The sequence below is a fragment of the Macadamia integrifolia genome, chromosome 14, assembly GCF_013358625.1.
Source record: "Macadamia integrifolia cultivar HAES 741 chromosome 14, SCU_Mint_v3, whole genome shotgun sequence".
Classification (NCBI taxonomy): domain Eukaryota; kingdom Viridiplantae; phylum Streptophyta; class Magnoliopsida; order Proteales; family Proteaceae; genus Macadamia; species Macadamia integrifolia.
Genome location: NC_056570.1, coordinates 32,457,228 through 32,480,721, shown reverse-complemented (window position 1 = coordinate 32,480,721; position 23,494 = coordinate 32,457,228). Strand labels below are relative to the sequence as shown.

At 37.7% G+C, this 23,494-nt stretch overlaps 2 protein-coding genes across 3 annotated transcripts; both read right to left on the bottom strand.

The window, feature by feature from the left end:
- Positions 1-7,279: 7,279 nt before the first annotated feature.
- Positions 7,280-13,054, bottom strand: LOC122061379 (probable CoA ligase CCL12). The gene is made up of 14 exons (XM_042624622.1): positions 12,485-13,054; positions 12,063-12,192; positions 11,709-11,968; positions 11,186-11,387; positions 9,940-9,980; positions 9,643-9,771; positions 9,412-9,485; positions 9,099-9,319; positions 8,915-9,009; positions 8,619-8,835; positions 8,406-8,531; positions 8,148-8,246; positions 7,840-8,046; positions 7,280-7,735 (listed from the first exon to the last, which is right to left on the bottom strand). Exons 1-14 carry the CDS (start codon positions 12,781-12,783, stop codon positions 7,622-7,624), a joined length of 2,214 nt encoding a protein of 737 aa, XP_042480556.1. The 5' UTR covers positions 12,784-13,054; the 3' UTR covers positions 7,280-7,621.
- A 4,591-nt stretch (positions 13,055-17,645) lies between these two features.
- Positions 17,646-22,566, bottom strand: LOC122061378 (probable CoA ligase CCL12). Of its 2 annotated transcripts, XM_042624621.1 has the most exons (14): positions 22,016-22,555; positions 21,657-21,786; positions 21,301-21,560; positions 20,782-20,983; positions 20,228-20,268; positions 19,907-20,035; positions 19,664-19,737; positions 19,352-19,572; positions 19,168-19,262; positions 18,872-19,088; positions 18,668-18,793; positions 18,383-18,481; positions 18,080-18,286; positions 17,646-17,990 (listed from the first exon to the last, which is right to left on the bottom strand). In XM_042624621.1, the coding sequence occupies exons 1-14, from the start codon at positions 22,309-22,311 to the stop codon at positions 17,877-17,879; spliced, it is 2,211 nt and encodes a 736-aa protein (XP_042480555.1). In that variant the 5' UTR covers positions 22,312-22,555; the 3' UTR covers positions 17,646-17,876. The 2 variants fall into 2 exon arrangements, 1 of the variants encoding a protein (XP_042480555.1); XR_006134635.1 differs by lacking the exon at positions 17,646-17,990 and having other exon boundaries at positions 18,145-18,286; positions 18,383-18,473; positions 22,016-22,566.
- Between the last annotated feature and the right edge of the window lie 928 nt (positions 22,567-23,494).

The window sequence follows — 23,494 nt, the reverse complement described above, 5'->3', positions numbered from 1 at the left end:
CATTAGGTTAAACTCTTTGTCAAATGTAGACATATCACATGGAGATTTTGGCAGCTTCAAATGGGTTGACAAACGTGTCAACCACATGCCCACCTAAAAAGCCCACTCAATTATCAAATGGGCAAGGGGCTTTACGTATCGGTTATATTCGATACACAAAATTTTGACCCAAAAATACCGATATTAGAAAATTTTCTTACATTTACACTTTCACCCATACCATTTCCGGGTACAAATATTTCACCCGAGTTAAGCCAAGTCCACCCCTGTCTGGCCGATGCCGGTCAAATTCGACGGTCCGAATTGAAATCCATGGAAACCAATTATGTACCTGATCCGAATTTCTAATCCATGGGTCGGTTGGGTAGGTTAGGACTTGAGTATACTAGCCCATCTTGTCAATATGAAATCAAGCTCAACCCATTTAAGAATTGGACTATGACCCAACTCCTAAATTCATCACCTGTCATCAATTGGGCCCCAATTCATGAGGACATTACTACTTTTGAACTCACAACAGAGTAGTGATGGCAACAGCCAAACTAATGTCCTAACCTTTTTTGCTTAGTGGGAGCCTTTCAGTCAAGGTCTACCTTTGGCTTATCAAAAATAAAAATCAAGGTCTACCTTGTGGTAAATCCTATATGTGGACCTTTCAATAATGATCTATATATTTTGTACTGTTTTGTAAACCTAACAGGTCATTGTAAAATTTTTATAAAAAAATATTACATTATTGTAACATGTTGGTCACAGATTCAAAATTTGGAAACAACTTTTTCTGTGAAGCAAGGGATTTGATATTTACCCCTCCCAAGCCTTGCAGTAGCAGGGAGCCTTCTGCACTAACTTGCTCTTTTTGTTATGAAAATTTTTAATACCATGTATCATTAGAATGACTGAAAATTGATGAAGAAAATTATGCTTTGTGTGATGAACTAAGACCATGGAAAACAAGAGGAAAGTGCTTATATGTAGTAGTGGTAGGCCACATTTTATATGTGGTATATCTCAATGACCTAATTTTAGTTAAAAGTCTTTACCAAAAAAAAAAATTATTTAAAAGTGAAGAAGGAAAGTTGCTCAAACATTCAGAGTTTTAGTAAAATTATCAAAATTTTATCAAATGGAGATTCAATATAAAATACAAAAATACCATATTTATAATTTTAATTACTTCCTCTACTCATTTTAAGCTTAAACGGTACCAATGTGATGCTACCGGTGCTCTATCACATGGGTTAATCAATGCATTGCCATATGGAAAATAGTGAAGTGTTATACTTCACTAGGCATAGTGGTGTAATAAAAACACCTTTATTTAATGGTTACAAATCATAGTTGGAAAACCAAGGCACCATTTGACAACTACTGTTTCTACATTTTCTTGTTCCCATAAATGGAGAAACAACCTAAAAAGCATTGATAAAGTTGTTCCATTTCACCCGCTTCTAGAAACATAATTCAAAATTTGTGCCTATTTACAATTCTAGAAATGACTTTGACGAAACAAGTTGGACTTGTTTTGTCGTTTCTAGAAACGAATTTGAGAGAAAAAAAAGACTATTGTACCTGATAAATTTCTCAACTATTTGAACCTAAAAAGAGGCAACCGAACACTCTCTCCCTTTTGGGCATCCGATGATATTATTGGGTTTTTTAGTGGCATTATATCTGTAAAAAAATTTCGAGAAACAGGTTTATCAAACACCAAAAAATCCGTTTTTGTTTTTGAAAACATGAAAAGCTGTTTCTGCTGTTTCTAGACACAGAAACAGCAGAAACGTTATCAAAATGTGCCCCAAGTTTTTTCATTCGACTTGTCTTTCAAAAAACTTGGTTACTCAACATGGTCAAACCTAGTTAAGGCGAATTATGTTTCTTTGTTTATTACAATAAGTATGTATCTTCTCCTTCGTCAATTGCAGTTGACTTAAAATGGGACACTATGTCCAAGTATCGATAAGATTTTTGGGGCAAAAGAACGCTCCATGATCACATGGCCTCTATGCCTAAACACTAAATGGGATAAAGTGACACTGCCACAGGCACCACCCTCATAAAATATAATAAACCTATCCTTATTGATGAGCATGTACACCCTCTCATTTGCCCCACACTAGCACGGGGGCTGCAGGAAACAATCAATTTATCATTGTTGGATTACTTTGGAAGCCTTTTCCTCTTTCACTAAATGGATCACCATTAAGTGGCTCTCTTGGCTCTTCAGTGGGTTCCCTATCTGACCTCTCAGTGAGGTGTAGCTCCATAGTGGGTCTTGGGGAAAAAAAAAAAAAAATGAAACCTTATCAAAGAGAGAGAGAGAGAGAATTTGAGCGGACATATCAACTCACTATAACACCAGAAGGGAACAAGAATACCTGAACGAGGACTAAGATATGTTTGATAGAGAGAAAAAAATCTAAAAGCTTTTCTTTTCAGAATCATTAGGTAAGTAACGACAATAGAGGTTTCTCTCTCTCTCACTCTCTCTCTCAAATTAGATTGATTCCTGGCTTATTGCATGGATTTGTCCATTATTCTCTCTTGGTCTGTGAAGTCTTTGTCCGGCCAACCTGCTTTTGTGTGGTTGTTAGAGTTAAGGTGCAGTCACACCCATCCTTAACTTAAGAGATGCTCAGTTATGAAAATATCAAAGATCTTTGATAGAGTTATAGGGCATCCACTTCCAAAAAAGCAAAATTTGCAATAGATGCAACGGAGAGTAAGGATAGGGAAAGTTAAATGGTTCCAACCTATGCACTCGATTTTGGAACTATATAGAGGTAGGAGTAGGACAATAGATGCAATCAAGGATTTAGTTATCGGTATCAAATCAGTATCGGAGAGGATCGATTGGAATCTGTCACTTTTGCCTTTGGTTTTCAGAAAAAGTATGATTTTTGTTACTTTTTTACCCCTGAAATATATGGGTGACCGATCCAGATCGGTCTAAGATCGGAGATCGATCTCAGCCGATACCGATTGAAACCATGGATGCAACAAAGAGAGAGAGCGAGGAACTTTTATTTTTTGGGAAATTTAAATCTACCACCCCTTGCCTTTGCCCCAATTACATCCCCCCCCCCTCGTTTTGTTTTAAACTCAAAAAACTAACACCGTTTCAGTGGTTTGAGGTGTTTCCCATTAACTTGAACCCTATTTTTCTAAATCCCCAGAATACCCTTTTTTATTTCTACAACCTACGAAAGAGCAAACACTTTAGAGCTTTTTTTCCAACTTGGTTTGCGATTTCTCACTGTGGGTTGTTCTGGAGATGAGACATTCATCACCATAGGTTGTTCCAGCGAAACAGGGGTCTCGTAGGTTGTTCTAGCTAAACAAGGGGCTGCGATTATTCAATTCTGCCCATAACTTCCATAAACCATAGACGACGAAACCAGTGAGTCTCGTCTCTGCAATTTGATTTTTGGTTTGAGATTTTAGACTTTCGATTCATACCTGAAGATCACACCACATTGCTTCTGGGTTCTTAGTATACTATCTCAATGCTTACTTTTTCGCCAATTTTTCTATTGATTCCCTGAACGAAATGTGATACTGGGTTCTCACCTTTTGATTATTACACAACATGCTCTCTGTAAATTTATTTCTTGGTTCAATTAAGTTAAATGTTTGTTATTATTTGCTGAAAATATTGAAAAGTTGAGGCTTTTGTTCTTTCACCTTGTACTGTGCAGGTATCTCTGGTATAAGACAAGGTAAAGAAGTCCACATTTGGGCATTGAAGAATGGATTTGAGGATCAAACATTTTGGAATGTGCTCTTATTGATATGTATGCCAAATGTGGAAGAGTTGAAGACTCCCAAAGAGTTTTTGACCTAATTAAAGAGAACTTGGTCACTTGGAACTCTAATTAATTTTAGAGTTGTATTATCGGAACCAATTTAACACTGGCAGACTGGGTGGCATTGCCAGACACTGGTAGCCTTCTACTACCCACTCCAACAATCAAACCTGCGTGGTGTTCAAAGGAGAGAAATGGGGAAAAAATTGAACCAAATACATCATACCTTCGCTTCGCCAGAGAGTATCTATTTTCGCCAGAGGCTATCGACTCACCGGAATGTATTCCTCACTTCACCAAAAGGAAGAGCACCTCTCCTACATTGGAGAAGGTAACGTTCAGTTAGGGTTGGGATTTGGGGATTTTTTTTTAAGGTTCAAAAGGTGTTAAAAGGATAAAACAGGTAAGAAGGGTTGTTAGGTCTTTTTAAATTTGAAACTAACACCAGTGAAATGATGTTAGTTTTTTGGGTTTAAATGTAAAAAACAAAACCAGAGGGAGGAGTGATGTAAACTTTCTTCCTCTTTTTTTTTTTTTCAAGTGAAAAATAGGATTTTCGAAAGTTATTATTTTTTTTAATTAGTATTATACAAAGAAAAAGAATAATGATGTCGACAAAGAAAATCAAATTGTAAGCATCAATCATTGATTTGACCCTGTGAAATATGAACTGCATTATTAACTCCCACTCACTATTGTATGAGGATGAAAATGTTATTCTCTAGTCCAATCAGAGGGTAGATTGAGAGAGTCTCTTCAGCTCACCATGGGTGAAGAGATATTAAGTCCTAAATGTAATTTTGAGTAACCATGATCCACGGTTGGTTAGTTTGAGATTATAGCCATAGTGATTTTGCCTCTCGTTTTTTCGTATAATAACAGTGATCTTCTTTATCATGTAGTAGGGGGGGTTGAAATCGTCTGCAATTCCGATCTCGTACAATTCCGTGCAATACCACCTTCAGGTGGTGACACGTGCATTGATACCAGTACAATGGTCTCGATCTAATACAACTAATAAAACATTAAATCAGTGAAAAGACATTTAACTCAGATCTGGACCATTACATTGGAATCAATACACGTATCACCCCCTGAAGGTGGTATTGCACGGAATTGTACGAGATCGGAATTGCAGACGATTTTTTTCCCTAGTAGGGGTGGTCTTCTTTGTCCTGTGGAGAGTAAAAAATGGACATAAAAATCTGTGTACCATATAATGATATCATTACCACTTATATGACTTTTATTAGATGGTGACAGCTATGGAAAATGTTTATCAAATTAAGTTTACTTTCACACGCAGAAAATCTCTTTTTTGCCGGTGATTGAACATTTGTGTCATCATTACGTCTTAACCCCCTATTATGTGTATTAAAAATACCTTTATCTCCATGGTAAGAAGGTTCTCTCTCCACCAAATCTAAATTACGAATCACACTCAATAAAATCTTACAAAGCTTTCATTGCTTTTACCTAAAAAATGAAGTTAAGGAACACTAAGGCTACGTTTGGTAGTATTCTAAAAAAATGTTTTTAGAGTTTTTTTGTTCTATGGGAATGGAAAAATAGAATAAAGTGTTTAGTGCATTTATGGTGTGTTTCATTTTTTTGAAACAAAAAGAGAAAAAAAATTAAAAAAACGAGAATTTACGGAACAACAAAAAGTAGTTTCCGTTGTTCCAATTTTGTTCCAAAAAAAAAAAAATGATATTTTAACACAGAAACTGAAATTTTCGTTTTAGACACGAAATGTCATTTCTAGAATAGAACGTTACCAAATGCAGCCTTAAAAAAAAATATCTATATTAGTGATAACATCATAATGATATTCATAAGTGCATACCTTACACTAAAGTGGCTGAGTAAACGAGGACAACAATTGTCATGCCTGAACCTCTTCCCCAAGTCTAGATATTCTTAGCATAAATTGACCTTTACATATTAAAAAAAAAAGGGCACACGATTGCTAAAATATGCACCCTTTCACATTTCTTCTCTCTTCAGTTCAATGTTGTGGGTCCCCTTATAGGACGATTAATGACCCATCCCTCTCTCATAAAAAACAAGGTATCTATCCTTCATTTATAATTTTGAAAAAACTTTGCTACCGTAATCAAACTGTCACAAAAAAATCTAAAAATCTCTCATAAAGAGTCAAACAAATGAAAATACAGAACAATGAAGAACACAAGCATCTATTTTTGAAGGGCTAATGACGGTATCAAGGCCTTCAATCTAACTAGTCCCATCAGACCATATGAAGAACACAAGCCTGCATTCAATGTATCTAATTACCTATTAGTGATGCATTGACTCATAGTGATTGCTTGCTGATAGAGGAGAGTGTGTTATGACATAACCCCTACCCCACACAATATAGTTGAAGATACAAATATTATTACATATTTACATAGAAATAGACCTGAAGTCTGCATTCTGGTCTCTGGAGAGAGAGAGAGAGAGATAATGGAGTGTATGGAAGGAACCAACCCACACCTTGTTCCCTCATGTTTTCTGTATCTGCCTCTGGTAGGTGGTGCATACATATTATATAAAGAGGTCAGAGCAAACTCTCCTCTGTAAGAGCCCACTTCTTGGCTTCATCAGAGAGAGAGAGAGATGAAGGTCTGCAACGGAGGAAGTAGGTCGGTGTCGTCTTCATCTTGGAATGGGATGAAGGATGGAGGAGGAGGAGGAGGAATGATGAGACGGTGTCTAACAATGGCAAAACAGCAGAAGACGAGGCTTTACATACTACGTCGCTGCATCACCATTCTTATCTGTTGGCACTTCCACCCTGTTCCTGATTGACCCCTTTTCATCCCCTAACTGAATGCTCCGATACAATAAAAATCGTCATTTAGACTCCCTCTCATTGCAAATAAAGGTAAAGGGAAGGGGAGGAAACTGATCTGAAATCAGTTTTGAAAAGGAGGAGGAAAGTTTCGTAATCATGATTATATAGTTTACCTAAAACTCTTACCATATTTGGTAATTATACTTTTAATATGTAATCTTTATTTTGCTTTCAAATCAAATGGATATGATTGTAAAGTAAGTAAAATTTAATAACCAAATATGGATTGTTTTGGAGTTAGTTATACTATCATATGAGTAACGATTACAAAAGTTTCTATTTTAGTATTGATTCGAATTCACTTCCCTTCTGTGTATTTCCCTCACAACTAGAGATAGCCATATGTTCTCCAATCCAATCCAATTCATTCCATGTTTCCAGGAATTGCATGTTTTCTATGATTTCTGTTCTTCAGCTTAACACAAAGAATTATGAAATTACTTTACCAGATCATGACAGCTAGTAATTACTCAATTGACTCAGCTTTAAAATTGAAGAGTGGGGTCACCAAAGTTGGGTGTTTCTTCTTGTCACCAAAGTGGTTAACCCTTTGTCTTACTCTAAGAGTTATTTAAATCAAGAGGGGAAAAAAATCATGCAATCCAAGATCTAGGATGTCAATCTTGCTTCTCTTATTGATTCCCTCTCATGGATAAATACTACATGGATACAAGCAACAAGTGATGTAAAAGTTGGGATATATGGTTGATTATTGTGCCAACTAAAACTTTTCACAAATGAAAAACTTCAACTCATGCCTTGTTTGATTCCTGGAACTTCAATCTACCAAACTTCAACCATCAATAATCATACAAAGAAGAAAATAGTTGCAGTATACCTGTGGAGCCAAGGATTACAATTCTGATTGCTGCTTCCTTGTCTGTTTCCCGCATACTACATCTATCATAAAAACAGAGGCAAACAGGGACTGACCACATGGGAAAAATAACCGCTAAAGTCGACTGCGAGAAGCAAGTTCAGTTTTCATTTGGTCCCTTAGAACTCTCCTCAGTAACTTGTTTGTAGCATTTCTAGGAAACTCCACAACTATCCTAACATGGCTCACCTGTTCATCATAAAAAGGATATGTTAGGTAAGACATTAATTGGTTTGACTGGCTAGGAACCATTGAAAGTAATATTCAAGATGACCAAAACGAAGGATGTATACCTTAAACAAGGGATTGAGGTTGCTTTGGATTGCTCTCGAGAATTTTATCTTCAGCTGTTCTTGTGTGCAACTATATCCTTTCTTTAACACCACAAATATGACCAACTGTTCTGGTCCACCGTTTACTGGTGCAATGCTAATAGCAGCAGTCTCCAACAGACTGTCATCAGCTCGGTCGCACACACGTTCAATTTCAACTGAACTTGTCTGCATATTGAGAAACACAACACAAATAGGATGGACCTAGAAATAAGACCAAAATGCTATATCAAAAATAAAAAGGGGAGGAGGGTAGGAAAACGTGATACCTTAATGCCACCAAGATTCATGGTGTCATCAGCCCTACCCTGTACTAGAAAATAGCCGCCAACAGTTCTCTTAATTATATCCCCATGTCTTCTAAGTCGCTGCCAATAGATACCAATTAATTTGTTAAGAAACTTGAAAGCAGCAGTCTCATTGAGGAGCATCATGTTCTAATGGAATATACCTATATGCACATATTTTAAGCCATTAACTCACAAAAATCATAGTTAACCAGTCAGAAAAGAAAAGAAATGTCCTACCATTCCTTTGTACATTGGCATTCCTTTGAAGTAGACCTCCTCATGATCAGCATTGAGCAATCTATCAGTCGCTCCCATGTAGACTGGAAATAAACCCACTTCTCCAACACAAGGTTGATCATCTGGCTGTAAGGTGGGTGGGGTCTTCAGGCATATTTTCAGACAAAATTCCTAGAACATTGAAAATGGAAATGAGTAATAACAGAGTCTCACATAAGGAACTCCATTTTCATCAAGGATGACAAAGCCAGTCGTCATTGATGCTCCATTAAATGCTCCAAAGGCTTGTGGTTGCAGCAAATTTCCTTGAATGTATGAAGATGCAAGCTCTGTACCTCCACAGCATTCAATGATAGGCCTGTAATAAGCCTTTGAAGAAAGCCATAAGTCATCATCAAAATTGGACGCTTCTCCAGTAGAAGCAAATGTCCTGCACAGAAACATGGTTAAACATGTTTGGAATATATATACACATATATGAATGTAGTATCGTTGGTGCCTAAGATTACTTAATCTTTGTCCAATCCAGTCCTTTCATACAATCTGTACTCTTCCACATTTTTACTAGACTTGGCACTGTACCCAAACAAGTCACACCTGCTTCCTGGACATCAGAGAAAAAGAAGAATAGTAGTTAGATGATAAATCTCCTCAAAGTGCATCATGTGGGGAAAAAGTCATGCTAGTCCTTACTTGAACGAATTTACCAAAACCATGACCAAGAGGGGATCCATGATAGAGGGCTAGAGTAGCACCAATGAGGAAGCATGAATATAATACAGTAGGTCCCATCACCCACCCTAGATTTGTTGGCCAGCAATAGACATCACCAGTTTTGATATTTATTTGTGCCCATGCATCAGCTGCAGATCGAATTGGACAAAGTTGTGTCCATGGAATAGCCTTTGGCTCTCCTGTAAGCAATCAAAGAGAAGAAAAATATTTTATAAAACAAAATGGTAAAAGTACACATAGAAGAACATATGGATATAGATGAGTTGTATACCTGTGGTTCCAGATGAAAATAGAATATTTGTCACAGAATCCATGGACTGATACACTGGAAAGTGATGGTTTGGTCTGCAAAACAAAACTATTCAATTTGTAAGATTAAGTCGAAAAGATTAAAATTTAATGAATAAGAACAGAGTACTATACATTAAGGACCTCCTACGTGTTATTTTAAGGGGGGAAAAATAAATATTTTTGGTAAACCACTGCATGGTATTTGGATTACCTTGGAAGGTGGTCAACACGTGAAAGAAAATCTTTCCATGACAAGTCATGCTTCCTTAGTTGAACTGATACATCCTTCCCAATAGCAGGGACTACAATGGCTTTCCACGGACCTGCTTCAACAACCCGACTGCAAGGACAGTCAACATCAGAAAATTATGCTATTACTATTATAAACCAGCAAGGGATGAATATGGAGTAGTTTTTTATGTATAATGTATTAGATACACTCACATACACAAATCAGAGATCATTTACTGTATTCAAACATCCTGAATTAAATTACAGTAACCTTTACCTATATAGAGGAAAATTTCTACCTCCCCTACGTATGAAGTCCTGGAAGCAAATCAGGGAAAATAGCATTTCAAAACCCAGTTTAGGACCAAAGAAAATAAATACAATGAAATCAATCAGTCATACAAACAAGTCAATCTATAACATGAACAAGGTGAAGATGTTATAGCATCTTCAGAAGAGTAAACAAGTGTTGATGGTTGATGTAGTAAAATTGAAAATATGGAAGCAGAAGACAAAAATGCATATAAGGAAATAATGAGTGTTGCTGAAATAAGAAAGTCAAATTTATGCATATTATTTATTTATATATATATATATATATGATGAGATAGTTAAAGACAAAATACCAAAAGCAAAGGCATATCTAACATATGTATGATGAATATGGTTAGCAACCTATTCGTTGGGAAGAATCTCTATCGCATAATTTTGAATCTCAGATATAAGAGATTCACTGTTCCAAGTCACCAAACTGCGTTCAGCAGAGATGAAGTAAACAGTATCAGAGTCAACCTACATGCATCAGAAAATTACAAAAACTGTAGTTCATTGGACAGATATAGTGCCATTTTTTTTAAATAAGTCTATGAAAGAACCCCAAGTATATGATAGAGTGACAGGATGTGTGAATGAACATACTAACATTTGGAGGGAAAAATAAGAGCTTATTAAAAGCAGCTGTAAAATCAGCTATGCATGATTCATGTAATAATGTAATCAAACTGGACAAATGTTACTACAGTTATTTTACAGGCCCATCTGATGGCATTTTACGGCTTGCATTAGCAAATCTATTATGACACAAAATTTCAGAATGGGTCAAATAACCTTCACCCAAAATCTTCCTCAAAATCTCAAGTTATTTACAGAACTAAATGACTCTTTCCCACTGATGAAAATAACCTACATTGAGCTGTAGCTACTTTGTAAGTCTAATCGACTGGTCAAACTCACAACAAAGCATCCAAAATAATTCTGAAGATAAAAACCAGCTGCAAGTTGAACTCAAGAGCTCCTCTTCTAGTATATTTAACCAATAGTAGTGCAACCACATCTCATTAAGAAAAATAATTGTGTTTGGGCTTTCTAAAAATTTAATAACAACTATGCCAATTACAACAATTTATCAGTTATTCAGTTGGAAGTAAAGGAAGGAAGAGGACCTTTTGCAGGGTGAGTTCCTCCCATGATTGAGGTTGCCTCGGTTATGATGGTTTTGGAATATATAGCAAATGAAGAGATACCTGAGTAAAGATGCCTTTTGCATTGGACACACGCAAGCGGGTAGCGATTTCCTTTCCTACGAAGCTATCCGCTATTGATACAACCACTAGTCCTGCAAGGATGATTGCCAAGTATATAACAACTGCAGTGACTGTCATTGGCATGTCAATCGCAATTGCATCACCCTTCGAGAACATTGAATCCAACGCATTTGCCACCATCCTGAGAACCATGTTGCATACACATCAACATCTTAAACACACAAGGATTGCACTCTCTCCCCTGAAACTGGAAGCAGAGCATGAATTTTCATGTTGCATGCTAAGTAGTAATTTCTGACCATGGTTTCAAAGACCAGTCTGGCTGATCAAACTGGGTTACCCAGAACAAGTCACTTGCTGGCTTTCCTAGCTCAATTGAAGACCCTTTAACTGGAACTGGACCCTTTTCCAGTTCATTGTCTGATCTGATTTAAAAATGGGTTCTTTTGATTCTAGGGTTCAAACAATACCAAATGAAAGAACATATGAGTGAAAAGCATACATGACTTGTTCTCGAAGTTCTCTTAATGTCATACGGTTAACGGGAGCATCATCTAATCCTTCATCCCTCCATATGACAGCCACATCTTCATCCCGTTTTCTCGGATGATCCGTTGGTAACAGACAGGATTCAGCAATGTTCAAGACTGAACCCGGAAACCATGTACCTCCATGCTTTGATTTGTCAGAGGTATCTAAAATACACCTCGGGCCTTCACGAAATTTAACAGAAAGCACCCGTAGAATAAGTGGCCAGTAGACCTGGTCCATTTGTTTCAAATTATTAATTCCACACTTCTAGAATGCCAAAATACCACTCAGTGATTATTGTAATGGAATGAAGTGGGACACTTACATCTTGGTGTTGTACAGTGAACTTCTGAAAGAGGCTGAAGCTTTTTATAGGATCTTGATACAATGCCCCTAGAAGCTTTGGGCCCTGAATTTCCATCAAATTCCCTAGATTTGTTTGTCTAGCCTGTAAGCTGTGAGAAATGTAACAATCATGAGATCATTGGAAACTAGTCTTATTAATTTATTTATTTATTATACATGCTAGTTGCTAAAAATTCCCAATTCATTCATAGTACACTGAGAAAGAGAGCCAGCTGGAACACGGAACACACTGTGAATCCGAATTTGGTGGGTTAGTCAAATGGTTCGGCAGCATAAACAGTTAAACAGTTCAATTCAGTTAGTCCAACTCAGACTCCTATATGGGTTGCCTTGAAATGCTGGTTTCATGCTAGTAAGAAAGAGTAGTAATCTTGGACTTACAGAGAAGGGAACCAGTAAGGAGGAAGGCCAGAAGTGGAGATATCCCAATTGGAGTAGACAGAGGAGTAGATAAGCTGGTGAAGTGCGTGGGGATGCCAAGGCTTCAGCAATTTCTTCCCTTCCGCAGTCAGTTCCTTCCATACCTTCTGAGGCTCCGCCGCTGCTTTTGTTCCTTCCCCTCCTGATGATGATCGAGCAATTAAGATTGCCGCCTTGAGGGACTCATGGAACCCGCGAGCCTCCACCTCCGACAACCCTGCTCTCACCAACTCCTCCACACCCACTTCCTCTATCATCATCCTTCTTCTTCTCCTTCCTCTGTCTCTCTGTTTCGAAATGCGTGAGCTAGTGTGGTTCAGTACTTTCTCGCTCTCTCCTCTTTTACTCTATTGTAGAACAGTTGAGAGATCACTTTCTGGAAAGCATGGAGCCGAGGGCGACTCGACCAAAGGTTAGATCCCACCTATTATTATACTAATTGTCGGCAAACAAGAGAAGGTTAGATGACTAGATCCCACCAAACCTTCGCTCTCTCTTTCAAAGATCACATGCGCCACCCCGTCTCCCCTCATCCCCAACTTCCTCCGTCTACCCCTGTGGATATGAAATAACTCAAATCTCATATCAGCCTAGAAGGTGAGGGAACCTAAGACGATCAACCCACCATCAAATCTCTTCTAAAACTAATGCGAGATCACAGACCCATATGGCCTGGAAGAGCTAAACCCTATAATTCACTTGTAAACCTCACATCAAATTTCTTCCGCAATTGATGAGGGATCAACCCCTCCCCCTGATTGATATGGGAACGTCACTCTCTTTCCACCTACGTCACTCTCTTTCGTGTTGCCGCTATCAATCGGAAATGGTGTGTAAATTTTAATCTCATATTACCTGAGGGGATAATATTAGGCTAATTAATTATCACTAGCTTTCTCAACATGACACAATGCGTTTTAAAATCTTGAAATCCATGATTGCAAATAGATAATATTTTACAACAAAAGCTGGAGGCTACAACAAATATCTGATACCGATATAGACTACATAAAAAGTGATTCTCTTACGAATTTACATTCAGTACGAACCAATATGACCCATTTCTTTTTATTTTATTATTATTATTATTATATATATATATATATAAAAATAAAAATAGTGTTCCATGGTAGTGATCATAATCCAAGGCTGAGGCTCCTATATGACAAACCACGGTTCCACAGAACCAACGAACGACAACGAACGACAATGGGGCATGCCGTTTGAAATCACAATCAAACAGCTCAAGTAGTGATAGGACAAAGATTTCCTTTCACTATACTATCAACCCTGATACTGATGAGAGTGAAAATACGACCTGTCTATCCAAACTTGCAGTTTTTTCTTTTTAAATGAAGATGAAATAGTGTATGGAAAGTTAAAAGTGCTCCATATATCACTGGAAAAGAGGTGGGTAGAAGTACATGATGCCTTGATGCCACACTGAGATTCATGGTGTCATCAGCCCTGCCCTGTACTGAAAAATACCCTCCAACAGTAGATTTTTTTGTATTACATGATAGTTGTATTGGAATTGGTGGGAAATTTCTTTATCAAGTGCACATACTATATGCCAGAAGCTCAGAATCATCTTTTTTTCTGTTGGAAGCTCATTCACATCTGACCAGTCAGAACAGAAAAAATTGCAACTACTCGCAAATGTTAAAAGCTTGAGGACAGGAAAGAATAACTTTTGTCTGAGATGGGTTTGTTTTAATAGTATAGTATTGATGTCCTACACACTCGATAGATTGCAACTGGGTCATTGAAAACTATGAAAGTAATATTGAGGTCATTTTCTCTACATTCTTACCTGTGCAAGCATGTTGTTTTATGATTGTCTTTGTTGGTAATTCGTTTACGTGACGGTGATGACATGGTCAGTTTGGGTGACATAGATAAAAATGATGATATAGCAGTGTCCAGTGTCATCGATGAGATAACAGAGCCGCTTGTGTGCATGGAGTGATTTAATACATCTTTAGTAGGTGGTGCGGGTTTTTAGGTCAAAACTGTTAAAATTAGCCTATTTATACTCGGGGGCATTTTCAGTAATGAAAATGATGTTTTTGGAAGATTAGTTCTTCATGAAAAAGATAGATTGCAATTTACCTAGTCCAATACATTTGATTTCGTTACATTTCGATACCGTATGAAGAAGTTACGACATTTTTGGGAGTCGAGAGCAGTTTCGGCATTGAAGATGAACTTTTTAAAGGAAGTGTTCTCATGTAACAATACGAAAAAAATCCAATCTTTCCAACGATTCTAATTTCATCGTGTTCCGATTTCGTATGAGAAAGATGCGTCATTGGAAAGGTCTAGGGTCATTTTGGTCTTTCTATATGATTGAGTCAGATGATTGAGTCTTCTGAAAAGTCGTAGAGCGTCCAGTTACGGTTCCAACGCACTTTGTTTCATCTCAATTGGATATCGTATGAAAAAATTATAAGTGTTTACGTAAAGCCGATTTGAAAATCCAAATCGAAAATTCATCAGTTTGCTAGGTGTTGGGTTGATTTTTTGGAATTTATTTTTAAAATTTGAAGGGATTTTATGTAATTTTGAGATTTTGAAGGTCTTAGTTGATAAGGGGTGTTTAGCACTGGAAATATGAAGGCAGGGGCTTATGTGTATATAAGAGAATCAGAGGGATCCTTAATACACGGCTCATATTGAACCACGTTGATCAGATTCAGATCTGATGGTTCGTGCAAGAGCTTGCGTTGAAGATGCTTATCCTAGGCTTATCATTGGTGAGGTGTATTAGATATGATGGTGTGGCATTTCACCATATTGAGTCTTGATTGTGTGTAGCGCATGTGCATAGAATCTATAAAGAGATTCTCCATATCTTGATCTGAGCCAATTATATTATATCGGTTTCGATCTAACGGTCAAGATCGATGAAGCTTTATTAAAGTTAGCCGACAGCATACCGTGAAACTCGCTATACCAACAAATCGGTGATCAACAACGCGTCTAACAATGTTAGCACGTCCGTCATGATGAAGTCATCGAGATTCAAAATCTATGGTTTAGATCTATTGTCCGTTGGTTCAATCAAATGATTCAGATTAAGAGATACCTTTTGATGAGATCTACGGCTAGATCTGCTCCTTTGTTGCGTGCGCCACCGGCGTAGCCTACACCACCAATACGAAGATTCCATTTCAGACTATCTCATTGCTTGAACTTCAAATGGTCATATCTCTCTCATTTTAACTCGGATTTAGGTGATTCAAGTTGGAGATTCTTCATCTCTCCGAATTCTACACACCAGAGGAAAGAAATTAGGCAGAGGGATTGCTGAGGTAGTCAGAAAAACTAGTTGAAGCTTGTGGAAGGCTAAGGGTTTGAATGAAAGACTTCCATCCTCTTGCACTTCGTCCATAGCCCCCATTAGAGAATTAGGAAGCTGCTGGAAACCAAGGTAGCAAGCTCTATTGGTTGTTGCCAAGAGAAAGAAAAGGAAAATAGAAGAGAAGAGAATAAGAGGGAAATAGAGAAGAAGTTTTTCCCTCTCTTTGTGTGTGTCTTGAATGCCTCTCAAGAAAGATTTTCTCAAATCCAATTAATGGAGTTTGATGGTTCTTGTTGAGAATACTATTTCCCCATTAAAGCTTTATTTACAAGGAAGACTAGAAGAGGAGAGAGAGAGAGAGAGAGAGAGAGAGAGAGAGGAGTGTGTGTGTGTGAATGTGAATGCCATCGTTGTTCCATGAAAATAAAGACAAGGAGAAAAGAAAGAAGAAGAATAAGAACCTAGAATTTGGTTCTTGTGAGTTGCTTCAAGAAACCCAAGTGCCAATCGGGGTTGAAGCATTGGCGGCACCAAGACAACGTGGTTATGGTCCGCATCAAGTGGAGATCGACATTATTGCATCTCCAATGGTTACTCCTTGCCCAGGTAACCTCACTTTTACCAAATTTTCATTATTATAAATCATTGTAGGCAAGATGTTTAATAAATTGCCTAAGTGATAATTGTAGTCTATTTGAGGGGAAATTTGCATGTATGAGTGCTTCACTATAAGGCATTGTTAGAAGCTCAACTTTATTTTTTTTTTTGGTGTTCAGTGGGTGCTGGACACAAGGGCTATGTGTTCCTTGGTAGTTACAACTACCTAAACCTATTTGCCGTGGGTGCGGCCTCTCATATCATTATGAGAAAACTAGGGGGAAGACCTAGCCATTATATGTCATTGGTGGAAACTGAGAATCTGTTCCCTTGGCTGTGGGTGCAGTCATAATTAGTATTGAGTAAATACTGAGCTCTACAGTGGCCATTACTCCGTGCATGTAGGCAACTGGCCGAAGCACGTATTTCTTGTATTGTGGATGTGTATGCTTATATTTGTATTGTGGATTGGAGTGCTTGACTACAGAATGGGTGTGTACATCTGGTAGACCTGACCACTTGGTGGTGCATTGTGGATGTGCATACGACTGTGTATGTATGTACAGTGATTACCGTGTGAGGTTTATGAGACAGCTTTGGGCAGCAATACAAGTTATGTGAGTAAGTTCCGTGCAACAGTAAGAATGGTCAGTAGTATACATAACAGCTCTAGGTAACATCAGTAGACTGTGCTATTGAAGTGCAAATAGTGATTGCCACATCAGGGGTACAGCTAAAAAATGAAAAAATATTTGGCACACTGATTCACCCCCCCTCTCAATGTCAATCGGGACCCAACAAGGCATTGGGCTAGTTTTCTATCATGTATTTATCTTAGTTGCATGTATGATGCAGATGGTTCTTGATCTATAGTTTGGAGTATGATGCTTAGAGATCCATGGCAGTAGAGAGCCAGCATCAGCCATGAGAGTTGCACTGCATTTGGTGTACATTCTTCTAATAGATTTTGAGTCAAGAATGCATTCTAAAGCAAGAAACTAGAGAAGAACCGAGGTTTCAGAATGCATTCTAGACGCTGAATATATTCTGAGAATGCATATTAAACACAGCCTCAGATGTCAGTCCTCCACTAGGTTGAAACTTGAAGCCATCTGATCTCACAAGTGCATAGCATTCATTTTTATGCTGACCTTTCCAAATTTAAGGCTGTTCTTGGTAAGCAGGTCATCCCAGAATGCTTGCAATCTAAGTTCTAGCACGTCATTGTCAATCATGCTTTTTTTTATTGATACCCTTTCATGGATAGATAATACATGATACAAGAAACATGTGTTTGGTAAATCTGATTTTTGAAATTCCCCTTACCAAGCTTAAACCATCAATAATCATATAAAGCAGCAAACTGCTTCCTTGTCTGTTTCCCACATACTACATCTATCATAAAAACAGAGGCAAACTGGGATTGACCACATGGGAAAATGATCAAAACAGCTAAAGTCGACTGCGAGAAGTAAGTTCAGTTTTAATTTGGTCCCTCAGAACTCTCCTCAGTAACTTGTTTGAAGCAGTTCTTGGGAACTCCATGATAATCCTAACATGGCTCACCTGTTCATCATGAAAAGGATTTATGTCAGGTTTTATTGGAGAGGAACCATTGAAAGTAACTCAAGAGGACCCAAACGAAGGGTGGATACCTTAAACAAGGGATTGAGGTTGCTTTGGATCGCTCTCGAGAATTTTGTCTTCAACTGTTCTTGGGTGATACTATATCCTTTCTTTAACACCACAAATATGACCAACTGTTCTGGTCCCCTGTTTACTGGTGCAATGCTAATAGCAGCAGTCTCCAATACACTGTCATCAGCTCGGTCGCACACACGTTCAATTTCAACTGAACTTGTCTGCATATTGAGAAACATAAGCCAAATAGGTTGGAGTTAGAAGTTAAAACCGAAATGCCATAGCATTTGAAAAAAGGGTGTATGAAAATGGGATACCTTGATGCCACCAAGATTCATGGTATCATCGGCCCTGCCCTGTACTAGAAAATAGCCGCCAACAGTTCTTTTAAGTATATCCCCATGTCTTCTGAGGTGCTACCAATAGGTACAAAATTTGTTAAGAAACTTGAAAGTTGCAGTCTCATTGAGGAGCATCATGTTGTAATGGAATTAATGACCAAGAAATCAGAAGAAACGTTGGTAGCTATATGCACATATTTTAAGCCATTAACAAAGAAAAATCAGAGATAACCAGTCAGAAAATAAAAGCAAATGTCCTACCATTCCTTCGTACATTGGCATTCCTTTGAAGTAGACCTCCTCATGATCAGCATTGAGCAATCTGTCAGTTGCTCCCATGTAGACTGGAAATAAACCCACTTCTCCAACACAAGGTTGATCATCTGGCTGTAACACAGGCAGGGAATTTTCAGACACATATTCCTAGAACATAGAAAATGGAAATGATGAATAACAGAGTCTCACATAAGGAACTCCATGTTCATCAAGGATGACAAAGCCAGTTGTCATTGATGCTGCACTAAATACTCCAAAGGCTTGTGGTTGCAGCAAATTTCCTTGAATGTATGAAGATGCAAGCTCTGTACCTCCACAACATTCGATGATAGGCCTATAATAAGCCTTTGAAGAAAGCCATAGGTCGTCATCGAAATTGGAGGCTTCTCCAGTAGAAGCAAATGAACTGCACAGAAACATGGTTAATCATGTTTGGAATACATATCGATATATGACCGTAGTAAAGTTGGTGCCTAAGATTTTACTTTATCTTTGTCCAATCCAGTCCTTCCATACACTGTGTACTCTTCCATGTTTTCACTAGGCTTGGCACTGTACCCAAGGAAGTCACACCTGCTTCCTAGACATCAGAGAAAAAGAAGTATAGCAGTTAGATGATAAATCTCATCAAAGTGCAACATGTGGGGAAAACGTCATGCTAGTCCTTACTTGAACAAATTTACCAAAACCACGACCAAGAGGAGATCCATGATAGAGGGCTAGAGTAGCACCACTAAGGAAGCATGCATATATTAAAGTAGGTCCCATCACCCACCCTAGATTTGTTGGCCAGCAAAAGACATCCCCCGTTTTGATATTTACTTGTGCCCATGCATCAGCTGCAGATCGAATTGGAGAAAGTTGTGTCCACGGAATAGCCTTTGGCTCTCCTGTAAGCAATCAAAGAGAAGAGAAGCATTTCGTAAAATACAATGGCAAAGTACACATAAAAGCAAATATGGATATAGATGAGTTGTATACCTGTGGTTCCAGATGAAAACAGAATATTTGTCACAGAATCTATGGACTGATACACTGGGAAGTAATAATTTGGTCTGCAAAACAAAACTATTCAATTTGTAAGATTAAGTGTAACAGGATTAAAGTTTAATGAATAAGAACAAAGTGATGAGTTCTCAAATATTCATTAAGGACCTCATAAATGTAATTTTAAGGGAAAAAAATAAATATTTTGGGTAAACCACAGCATGGTGTTTTGATTACCTTGGAAGGTGGTCAACATGTAAAAGAAAATCTTTCCATGACAAGTCATGCTTCCTCAGTTGAATAGCTACATCTTTTCCATTAGCAGGGAGTACGATTGCTTTGCATGGACCTGCTTCAACAACCCGACTGCGGGGACAAATAAGATCAGAAAATTATGTTATTACTATCACTACACTTATAATTTAAAATAAACAAAGATGAGGTTTTTTTTTTTTTTTTTTTTTTTTTTTTTAATGAATCATATACAATCACACACACAAATCACAAGTCAATTACTGTATTCAAACATCCAGTATTAAATAACAATGACACCCTTACCTATATAAAGGAAAATTTCTACCTCCCCTACATATGAAGTCCTGAAAGAAAAATCAGGGAAAATATCATTTCAAAATACAATTTATAAAGAATATGAATACAATGAAACCAACCACTCGTAGGAACCATTCAATCTATAACATGAACAAGGTGAAGTATCACATCTTCAGAAGAATAAAGGAGTGTTGATGGTGGAGTTAGTAAAATAAAAAATAAGGAAGCATAAAAAATATATATATATATATATATATATTAAGAGTTGATGAGTATTGTAGACATAAAATAATCAATTTTATGCATGATTCATTTTTTTTATGAGAAGGATAATGACAATATCAAAAGCAAAGGCATAGAAACATATGTATATATATATATGAGGAATATGTTTGAGCTTTCTAAAAATTTTCATACCAACTATGCCAATTACAGCAATTTTATCAGTTATGCAATTGAAGGAAAGGAAAAAAAGAGGACCTTTTGCATGGTGAGTTACTTCCATGATTTAGGTTACCTCAGTTCTGATGTTTTGGAATATATAGCAGATGAAGAGATACCTGAGTAAAGATGCCTTTTGCATTGGACACACGCAAGCGGGAAGCAATTTCCTTCGCTACAAAGCTATCTGCTATTGATACAACCACCAGTCCTGCAAGGACAATTGCCAAGTATATAACAACTGCAGTGACTGTCATTGGCATGTCAATCGCAATTGCATCCCCCTTTGAGAACATTGTATCCAATGCATTTGCCACCAGCCTGAGAATCATTTTTTCTAACACATTAACATCATAAACATGGAAGGACTGCTCTCTCTCCCCTGAAATTGGGAGTAGACAATTTTCATTTTTCAAGCTAAGTAGTACTTTCTGACCATGGTTTCAAAGACCAGTGTGGCTGATCAAACTGAGTTATCCAGAACCAGTCACTTGCTGGTTTTCCTGGCTCAATTGAAGACCCATTAAGTGGAACTGAACCTTTTCCAGTTCATTATCTGATCTGATTTAAAAATGGGTTATTTTGATTCTAGTGTTCACACTATACCAAATGTAAGAACATATGAATGAAAAGCATACATGACTTGTTCTCGAAGTTCTCTTAATGTCATACGGTTAACAGGAGCATCATCTGATCCTTCATCCCTCCATATGACGACCACATCTTCGTCTCGTTTCCTCGGATGATTCATTGGTAACAGACAGGATTCAGCAATATTCAAGACTGAACCCGGCAACCAAGTACCCCCATGCTTTGATTTGTCAGAAGTATCTAAGATACACCTCGGGCCTTCACGAAATGTAACAGCAAGCTCCTTTAGAACAAGTGGCCAGTAGACCTGGTTCATTTGTTTCAAATTATTAATTCTAAACTTTTAGAATGTCAAAATACCACTAAATGATTATAGTGGAATGAAGGGGAAAAAAACACTTACATCTGGGTGTTGAACAGTGAACTTCTGAAACAGGCTAAAGCTTGTTATAGGATCCTGATACAATGACCCTAGAAGCTTTGGGCCATGAATTTCCATCAAACTCCCTAGATTTGTATGTCTAGCCTGCAAGCTGGGAAAGGGAACAATATTGAGATCATTGGAACCTAGGATTATTAATTTATTAATTATACATGATAATTGCTAAAAATTCCCAATTTATTCATAGTACTATGGAGAAATTGGTGGGTTAGTCAAACAGTAACAGTTCAATTCAGTTAGTCCAACTCCAACTACGTGGGTTGCCTTGTAATTCTGGTAAAGAAGAGTAGTAATCTAGAGAGAGAAAAGTGTGGACTTACAGAGAAGGGAACCAATACGGAGGAGGGCAAGAAGTGGAGACATCCCAATTGGAGTAAACAGAGGAGTAGATAAGCTGGTGAAGGGCGTGGGGATGCCAAGGCTTCAGCAATTTCTTCCCTTCCGCAGTCAATTCCCTCCATACCTTCTGAGGCTCCGCCGCTGCTTTTGTTCCTTCCCCTTCTGATGATCGAGCAATTAAAATTGCCGCCTTGAGGGACTCATGGAACCCGCGAGCCTCCTCCTCCGACAACCCTGCTCTCACCAACTCCTCCACTCCCACTTCCTCTATCATCATCCTTCTTCTTCTTCCTGTCTCCCTATTTCAGAGTATTTAAAGTGGGAAGAAGGTCTGTGTTCGCACCACTTCTCTCTCTCTCTCTCTCTCTCTCTAAATTTGGAAGAATTAGAGTGAGACGACTCAGACGAGAGACCTTAGACCACACCTAATATACTTGAAAAGAGCGTAAGATGATTAAATCCCACCCAACCTTGGCTCACTTTTTCAATGATCACATGCTCCTTACCCACCTCTCTCCCTCATCCAGTCTCTGCGCATTATGTGCCTATCTCGGCTCCCTCACTCTCTTACCGTTGCTGCTGCAGCCATGGATGCATGGTATCCTTACCAAAAAAAAAATGGATGCATTGTATAATTCTTCTACGTATCGGAATTGCATTGGCCGATATTGGTAATGCAAATACCCGATATCTTTTGAATTTGTATTTGATATACTACGTAAGGATGAATGCAAGAATTTATGTAAAAAGATTAACGCGTTATGACTAATTATAATAAGTGTACTGACGCACTATTACATGTCAACCACATACTTATAACAATAGACTATAATAAGGTATCGAATGTCAATCTGACATACCATATAGATCGGTCAAGACAAAGTGTCATATGTGCATTATGTCCACCATCAAAAAAATCCATCACACAACCTATTTTTATGAAAAGATGAATGAGATAACAAATCCTTGACAACTTTACTAAACATGAAAATAACAACTCGAACACACAACTCCGTATTGAAAACAAAATATGCAATACAATCCATAATATTATTGGTATCGGTATTGATGATTATTATACCTATAACATATAACCGTGCTCCCTACCCTTAGTCCTCACGTTTGATCTTGGGTCCTAGGTCCTCGATATGTCCGCCCCAACTAATTGCATTAATTTCTTGAGTAGGAAAGAAAAGATGTAGTCAATTAATCAATGTCAAAGTAGGGCTAATCTTGCTCACCAGTTAGCCATCAAACTTAGTAGTTGCATGTGTCTGTAATTAAGTCGCATGGTGAAGAAAGAATTTCTTTAACCATTGAATGTGATCGCATGGTGATAGATCTTCTTCAATATAGGGATGAGCGTTAATGATAAAAACTCATTTTAAAAATCTAATAATGACATCAAATCACCCTCAAAGTTGTGAAAATAACCCATCCCAACCGTTATGTTTGATTGA